Consider the following 8,969-nt stretch of genomic DNA (forward strand, 5'->3'; position numbering starts at 1 on the left):
GAGGTGAAAAACAGGCTCAAACTAGTTCTTTTTGGGAAACCGAAAAAACATAAAAGCAGAATAGAGATGTGTAGCACAATCTGACTTAAATTTCGACACAGTACACATTTCACAGTTCACAGTTCTACCACACAGAGATGATATTGTTACCATTTAAAATGTTTAAAAATATCTTTTAATTTAACAAAATATATTTTTAAAGAGGTAAAAACGACAACTAGAAGTTCTCGGTTTGCGACGTCCTCGACGAACAACCGTTCAGGGTCAAGTCGCCACTGAATTTATAAAGAAAGCGTTGTTCCATCATTCCGACGTATGGCTTTAGAACTCGCCGACTAGTTCGCAGGAGAAGTACTGTAGGTGGCGAGCGGAGCAGACGAATACATCGTCACTCAGAGATATATGCTTCTTTTTTTTCCATCAAATAACCAAGAGACAGGGACAGTTTCTACACAGGAGCATTTGTCACCGTGAATTAAACATCACTTCTTCAAATCCTTTTTCCCAAAACAGTCCAGTCACGCTCCCTGCAGAACCTCCAAGCTTCCCGAGTGCTGCATGACACTGAAGCCCCAGTTTTTAATGAGAAGGAATCCAAACCTCTGCACCGGCATTTTCCTGGAGATCATGAAATCGAAGACATTTCTGCCATAATGGGAAAGCTGGGATTGAACCAAGATCACTCCAGTTTGGAAACTTTATCCGTGAACATCAATGAAACCGAAAGAATAAGTCATTACCACGTAGACCCAATTACTGGTCACATCGCCACGGTCACCTTGGATCCCCGCCGCTCTGCCAAGCTTCAACCACACGCTGATGATATGTAAGAAGAAATTCTACTGATGAATTCCTCGTCATGTCTTCCTCCTAATGGAGGTCACAGGGAAGAATTTGGCTTTGAATCATCCATGTTTGAGCCGAATTGTTGTATATTCAGTCTTTATGACTTTCCCTTTTTGTCATACTTATTTTATATTAGTGAAAAGATTCAAATCCTTCAGATTCAACCAAGCACAGCTTTGGGGCTGGGGGGCAAGGTTAATCACAGGTACAGGAACTGGAAGACAGGAAAACATGAATTACTGTAAGAGGGCTGGGAGACATGTAGCTCCAAGTATTTTTTATTCAAAAGAAACCTAGTTAATAATAAAAACCCAAAAAAAAGAAAGGTGGACGTGAAAGAAGAATAAGCCGAGTTATTCCAAGTTATTCCTCTAATACTTTTATAGCGCCTGAAGGGACATTCCTAAATATTCCCGAGGGAGATGGGACGTTTGATAATTTAGTGTCATCAGACAAACTGACGATACTAACTGCATTTAGACTAAATAAAAAGAGTGAAAGTTAGCATAAAGTAATTTTTAGCTCCCTTTAATAAACAATCTACACGTTCCTTAATCTCCAACTTTTGTTCTCTTTTATTTGCTTCGCTCCTATGGCGTATTCAATCAGGGTAAAAGTCTCTACCATCAGCATTTCCAATCAGCACTCCAATCCATACCTCTGATTAGCTGAGTGTGCGCGGAGCTGAGGAGCCTTTACACTTAAATGGGTTCCCACTGAGCTGGGTCGGCCATAAGGGAATGAGGAGACACCAGCCAATCAAAGCAACCCCTGTTTTTTTTAATCTACCAATTGGTTTTTTTTCTTTCAAGGTGTGACGTGGATCTAAATGAACTCACTCGGTAAATGAGCTCCTCCAAACTTTCTTATTAACAGAATAGTTTTTTTTCAATATCAGTGAGAGAAGAGAACTTAAACAACTAACGGCATACTCAAGCTCGAGAACTCAGCGATGAATCAATATTTCACTCTTTGTTGAAGTATGTAGAAGTGAGGAGAGCTTGACATTCTTTTGTCTTTGACTATTCGGATTCTTCTGCCACAGCCTCACTTTGAAATTGTGTCCAGCTCGCACTAGAGCAGATGCCTTTTTTTAACTAAGCTTATCATATCAGTGAATAGAATAATAGCTTTATTATTTCTATATAATGATTAAATGTTGATCTTCCTTTCTCTGGTGTCAGTGCCGTACATTAGGACACACTTAAAAACAACATCAGTTCTTCTTCCCACCAGACATTGTCATAATGGTTCTATTAGAGGAACACATTTTTTAACGTGACTCACCGTTTCTGGTGAAGCACTAATTCATGATTTAATTGGAAATGCAGACATCAGTGAAGCTCCACATGAATATGGAAACGACTGTGGTTGCTATTGTTTTGCACTGAAAATGTAAAACCTTTGAACTAAAGGGTTTGGCATCTATTAATTATGAAAAGAAGAAAACCATGAATGGATTGTCTTTAATTATGGAATAAAGGGGGGGGGGGCATAAATGCCCACTTCTGGACTATTTGTTGTATTTAATGTTTGCTTTTGCACTTTGTCACTTGTAGCACGCTTTTTGACCTTTTACTTATTTACTTTTTGTCCATTAACTGACCTGTATCTGGTGAATAGAGCGCATCATTCAGTTCTTAAGAAAAATATTTCCCCATCATTTTAGTGATTTCAATGTTGCCTTGGTTAAATGGTCTCTAAACAGGTTCCTTACTCTGTCTGACCAGAGGAGCTGTAACCAACAAATACCAAAGATCATGATGTTCTAGCAGACAAGACAAAAAGCTGTAGTAAAAATCATTTTCAGTGATAAGTGATACTGTAATTTCCAAGTTTCATTTTGTCACTTTGCAAACTATGATTCCATTAAAGTGACTGCGTATTTGTTGTGTACAGCTAATCTGGGTAAAGGACAAACTACTGGAGAATCTGTGTTCATTGAAATCCATTTGGCTGATGAACCATTAGATGAATCAGTTCAATCCGAATCACTGCGCATTAGTCACTCATTTGCCCATTAAGGCAAATGAGATGAGATGGGTCGTTTAAAATGTCATTTTTTGCAGATAATTGTTTTTTGTTAATTTGTCACTAATTACACAACCCTGTTAATTAGCCTAACGACTGCTAATTTGTAAGCGTCACAAGGTTTTTGATAATGACAAGGAACAATAAAGCGTCCGATCTGGTGAAACAACTGCAGCGGCACATTTTGTGAGATGACTTGATGTTGGCTCAGGCTGGAATGGAGAGAGAAATGTAAATAAACTGTGATAGCGTTTTCTTTTCGTTTTTTACGTCTAAATCTCTGGAAGTCACCACGATTTCTTTTGCTTCTGATCACTTCATGTCAGATGAGTGGGCTGGATCATGGCAGTGAAATATTAACAGAGAACAGAGCAGACAACCGGCTGTGAGAAGGAAGCGTTTTAAATCAGCTTTAGGTGGAGACATTTGACTTTTGGTAGTGAAGTGTTTTTTGGACACAAAGTTATTCTGTCAAGAAAAGTGTGTTTTCATATAAAGTCAACTCTGTGCACTTGAAATTGGTTCAATCAAATACAACCTGCTGTAACTAAAGCATTAGCCACTGTAGCCTATAAAAAATAATTTGAGAATAAACTGGAAGAGAAATTAGACTTTTGTTCCTATTAAAATTGAGTGCAAATTTTAACAGAATATTACCAATTTTCAACTGCTGTGTCTAACCAATCACAGCACAGGAAAGATTAATTTTTAAATGTCAGTCATTTTTTTCCAATGTTGTATCTATTCACCTATTTATCAATATGAAGAGAAAAACAAAAACTGGTTAATGTGCACATCAGCCTAATGACTGAGCTGTGGAGTACGTAGTGTATATTCAGTGTGAAATGTCAGGTGCTCATGAATCAGACTTAGTCTCCATCACAACTGAATGCCTAGACCAGGGAATCTGTCAGAGTCTATGGATTAGGTTGTTCATGTGAGAAAATAATAACAAGAACTGGGTCAGAAAAGATTAAAACAGAGGATTTTTTTTCTTCTTCTTCACTAATTCTCATTATGTCAATATAATTAGTTCAAACCACACACATTTTTTTACATAAAAAAGTGTGAGACCAGATTAAAAATATGCATTTTTTTTGCTTTATTACTAATTGCAACCAAAAAGGTGGAGAAGTTATCGTGTGGCTGAATGCTTTTTCTACACCTATCATACGTCACAGAGCACTGACTAGAACACTTGTACAAAATGTACAACATATGTAATACAGGGGTGTCAAACATATAGCCCGTGGACCAAAACTGGCCCACTTGTTGTTTCAACGAGGCCCAGAAAATAAAATAAAAATACACTAACACTTAATGTTCAGTTATGTAAAATTATATTTAATTAAATATGAATGTTTATCTAATATTTTTTATTCTTTTTGCATTAAAAAAGGGGAAAAAGACGGGCTTTTATTATTTATATGTTATGTTATGATTCTACTGGTCCCGCTTTACATCTAGTCAGGTTGTAAGCGGCCCCTCAACCTAAATGAGTTTGACGCCGCTGCATCCTTTCAACCTCATTATCATAACTGAAGCGGACATGCCAAGGATTCAGGTGGGGCTCAAGCCCCCGTCTTTAATTCGAAGGGAAAAATAATGGGCCACCAGAGGCGTTCAGGTGTTAAGAGCCAACCCTTCATTTCCGTAGGATACAAGGCTACAGAGCGCAACACCATCATCCTCACTGTCAGAGGTCAGTTTATTCTCCCAGGTTTTAATTCAGCGTTTGTTGTTGTATCGTTGATCTCGACACTGCGCCTCGCAGTGCAGAACAAGGACATCAAACACAGAATAGCGCCGGAATTACGGCTTCAGTCGGAACAGAACACTGGCGTCTTCACCGCACGTCTTCATATTTGACGCGCACAGCTGCTCCACAGAGGCGCACCTCTGGCGCGGTCATTTCCGAGGTGCCGTCGAGCACCGTGTCCAAATACACTGCTCGCCCAGCGGACACGCTGACAGACTTTGATGTGGCTGCGGTTATTAGAGCGTGGACTCTCTCTCAGCTCTAATCACGCCCACTGCCGGAGAGAAGGAACGCGCGCACAGCCGCGCTTCTCAGCTGTGCGCGTCCTCGTGGAGCCTATAAATGGTCGTTGCGCGCGAGGCGCAGTGTTTTTGGAGAGAGAAGGATGAGGATAATAGTAGAGGAGGACGGCAGGCATATGTTTGGTTAATGTTGAGATAAAATATATTCCTGAAGTTTTCCAAATAGCTTTCTTCAACAGCTCCGTTACTCTGTGTGTCTTTTTCTTTTCTTTTTTTTATTATATGACATACGGCTGTCAAACTTGACGACCAAAGTGATATGTGAGCAGGCAGAGTCCAGCCATGCAGATGAATGAGACTGGGGTTCAAACAGTGGCTCCAGAGCCATGTGAGCAGCAGATACTACAGGAGAACAACCTGGGGAACTCTAGCAAAGGTTCTGACAGTAACAACCTGTCACTGCACTGCTGGCTGCAGCTCCTCACCAGGGACTCTATCATGGAGTTACAGGGCGACAGCTCCAGCATGGTCGTGCGTGTGATGATAGCGCTTGTCTACTCTGTCGTCTGTGCCCTCGGGCTGGTGGGCAACTCACTAGCTTTGTATTTACTTCATTCACGTTACAGGCAGAAGCAATCGTCCATTAACTTCTTTGTGATGGGTCTGGCCATCACAGACCTTCAGTTTGTTCTCACTTTGCCTTTCTGGGCAGTAGACACAGCCCTTGACTTCCGCTGGCCGTTTGGACGAGTGATGTGCAAGATTGTCAGCACCGTCACCACCATGAACATGTACGCCAGCGTGTTCTTCCTCACAGCTATGAGCGTGGCGCGCTATTACTCCATGTCCACAGCGCTGAAGATGCACTACAGACGGGCAGGAGCTGCCAGAGCCAAATGTACAAGCGTGGCTATCTGGGCTGTTTCACTGTTGGCCACTCTGCCTCACGCCATCTACTCCACCAGTGCCCAGGTGTCAGATGAGGAGTTGTGCCTAGTGCGATTTCCAGACTCGGGCAATTGGGATCCACAGCTCCTCTTAGGCTTGTACCAGCTGCAGAAGGTCCTGTTGGGCTTCCTGATTCCTCTAGTCATAATCACTGTCTGCTATCTGCTGTTGTTACGTTTGATCCTCACCCGACGCATAGCCGGAGCGGCCAGCACTGAGACTGAAAAAGGACGACAAAATCGTCGCTCCAAGGTAACAAAGTCCATTATCATCGTCGTCCTGTCCTTCTTTCTCTGCTGGCTTCCCAATCAGGCGTTAACTTTGTGGGGCGTACTTATCAAGTTTGACCTCATGCCCTTTAGCAAGGCTTTCTACAATGTGCAAGCCTACGCCTTTCCACTGACCGTGTGTTTGGCACACACCAACAGCTGCTTGAACCCGGTGCTCTACTGCCTCATCCGCAGGGAGTTTCGAGCTGGTCTGAAGGAACTCCTCCTTCACTCTGCACCATCCTTCGGGAGGTTAACCCATCTGCTGCGTCGCAACGCCAAAGTAGCTGAGGCGCCACCAGTTCTGGTACTGGTCCAAATGGATGTTTGACCAAAATAACTTTTTTTACTGCGACAGAGCAGCAAATGGATTGGACTGCGTGACTGACAAAGTCCATTTATCATTTATCCCTGTCAACGTCCACTCACTGACTGTGAAACCAGCTCAATCATAACGGACGTCGTCCTGCTCTGTGTCTGGTTCTCTTCAACTCTAGCTCTGACTGTCAGAAACGTTTTGTGGAAAGCCTTCAAGAATAGGTGTCCGATATCAATCATAAATGACATCGATATATTTATGCATATATCTTCTCAGATGCATTCTGGGACACGTATAGTAAACATTAATGTAAATGTTGTAAAGTACAGCTTGTACAGGGTGTGCATAACAGTGTAGGTGTAATAGGCTGACGTTTTCTATACAACGTACACCATCATAGTCGTCTCACCTCGCTCACAGATCGTCTCTCACTAGAATCTGTTGAAAATGTATGATGTCTTTAATGTCAGCCTTGGCTGTTTACCGTTGTATTGTAGGTGCAAATATATAAATTCTAGTTTTGTAACTGTTTCCTTAAAGATAAGAGAATAAATACATAAATGAATAAATATGAGGGTGGCATTCATTTGCTATTATTATTATTATTATTATTATTATTATTATTATTATTATTATTATTATAGGATTAATTTAGCACCTTTCAAGATCAAGTGTGACCTTTGAGGACATTATTATATATATGTATATATATATGTGTATATATATATATATATATATACACATATATATAAACATATATGGTTATAAATATATATTTGTTTCTCAGTTCAACACATAATATATACAGTAGGCTCCAGGTTTTGTGACTTTAATGCTGCTGTGAATCAAACCACAACGCTTAACTGTGATATCACAACAAACGAGCAGTTATTTAAACATTGATCCCTGGACTTAATGTCAAAACCCTTTGAACATGTCGTTTTGTTTTTACGTAACAACAATAAACCCGTTGTTGTGTCGTTTTGACTTCTTGGTAAATCTATAGGTAAATACAACCAGATGTCAATTAATCGGTGAAATTCAAGACAATAATGCTCTCAATGTCAACTTATCTTTGACATACATGCTCAGCTTGTTTTCCTAATCAGAGAGGCTTAGTGAAAGTATCACCTTTGATTAAAAGTCGTTTTTGGTATGTGATCTTGTAATTGCTCATTTTTGTTGTTGTTGTCATTCTCAAGTTAATTAATAAAGTTCTCTATTTAAGAAGTCTTTATTTATATTTTAGTATTTTTCTTTAAATACAGTAAGTATTATATTAAATAATACTTAAATTATAACTTAAATTGAAGTATACAGTAGTAAATTTATTTGCAAAATCAAATGAGCAAACCGTCTCTTAATAATTTTTGTCTCTTAATATTAACTGGCGTGACGTAGTGGAATACAGTGGAATAACTACAACAGATGGAAGCATCAAATCACCTATTGTAGTTATAGGATTTTGCAACAAATATCATTCATATTTTATATTGTTTTAATTGACTGGTGTTTTTCAGTGTGGCTTCACATTTCTGAGAACAGTTTTGATCCCTCTCGTTCACACACAGTCACAGTGATGAACAGAGGAGAGAGCATAGACTGCACTTCTCTTCCCTTCTTTCCTCATGTGCCCATGCCAAAAAGACAATAAGACAGGAGTATGAGAGTAAACCAATAACAACTAGTTTAGCCAGGAAACCTTTTTTTCTTGATTTGCTTCCAAGATTAATGATTCATCCAAAAACGATCCTTTCCAATGAATATAGTCACAGTCAGTAGCTGCTGCCTTTTGTCAGCTGCCTTTTTATCCAGCCTGTGGCGCTGTAGCACATCACTGTTGATCTTTCAGTGTTCAATGTAACACCCCCTCTGTCAATATCCAGTATTGACAGTTCAATATATCCAAAAATGACCTTCCTCTAAATGAAACTCTTCTGCCACTCTCTGTATATAGATCTACAACATATAGAGCTGGGGAGTATTCCTCTGCTTGCTACTCCGTCCAGATGCCTTAAATAGACATAAACATCTAATAAAATCAAATAACTTCAAATAACTGCTTCGCAAAATATGTGGTGTCGCTGTTATGATTGGTCAGTTAGTTTAGTGCTTGTTAGTACACTGATATGGTTAGTAAGAGCAGTCATGGTTGTGGGTTGTACGCCTCACTTCCTGTCTTGTCCATGTCAAAGTCTTCAGTGAACATGGAATGTGGTAGAAACACTTCTAAAACGTTCAACGTCAACTTTGCTCCGAGAAAAATATAATTCCTTAGTCATAGGCAGCCGGATCTGTGTGATCCACTTGAAGGCAACACAATGCACAAAGGGTTTTAAAAGATGGTCAGCTAAACCCATGGCTTCATATGCTCTAGACTCCACACAGGGTTGGTTTTTTTTAAACATAAAACTAGTAACTTGTGTAACTTTTTCGCAAATCAGCTGGTCATTTACCACTTCTGTCACTTCTGTTTTTAAAAAGTACCATAAGAATACTTAATAAAGGCAAGTACACAGTTGAATATATTCAAATTAGTACTGGTTTGTAAAATA

At 39.7% G+C, this 8,969-nt stretch overlaps 2 protein-coding genes across 3 annotated transcripts in view; both read left to right on the forward strand.

The window, feature by feature from the left end:
- The window catches only part of creb3l3a (cAMP responsive element binding protein 3-like 3a), a 7,927-nt gene extending 4,797 nt beyond the window's left edge, over positions 1 to 3,130 (forward strand). For both annotated transcript variants that reach the window (XM_025054000.1, XM_008338574.3), the window contains exon 10: positions 514 to 3,130. In XM_025054000.1, coding sequence (XP_024909768.1) covers positions 514 to 830 — 317 coding nt within the window. In that variant the 3' untranslated portion in view covers positions 831 to 3,130. The remainder of the gene's footprint in view (positions 1 to 513) is intronic.
- Positions 3,131 to 3,637: 507 nt separating this feature from the next.
- On the forward strand, positions 3,638 to 7,009 carry rxfp3.2b (relaxin family peptide receptor 3.2b). Its single transcript, XM_008338575.3, has one exon. The coding sequence runs from the start codon at positions 5,221 to 5,223 to the stop codon at positions 6,424 to 6,426; it is 1,206 nt and encodes a 401-aa protein (XP_008336797.1). The 5' UTR covers positions 3,638 to 5,220; the 3' UTR covers positions 6,427 to 7,009.
- Positions 7,010 to 8,969: the final 1,960 nt, after the last annotated feature.

This window comes from Cynoglossus semilaevis, chromosome 2, assembly GCF_000523025.1.
Source record: "Cynoglossus semilaevis isolate Cse_v1.0 chromosome 2, Cse_v1.0, whole genome shotgun sequence".
In the NCBI taxonomy this organism is placed as follows: domain Eukaryota; kingdom Metazoa; phylum Chordata; class Actinopteri; order Pleuronectiformes; family Cynoglossidae; genus Cynoglossus; species Cynoglossus semilaevis.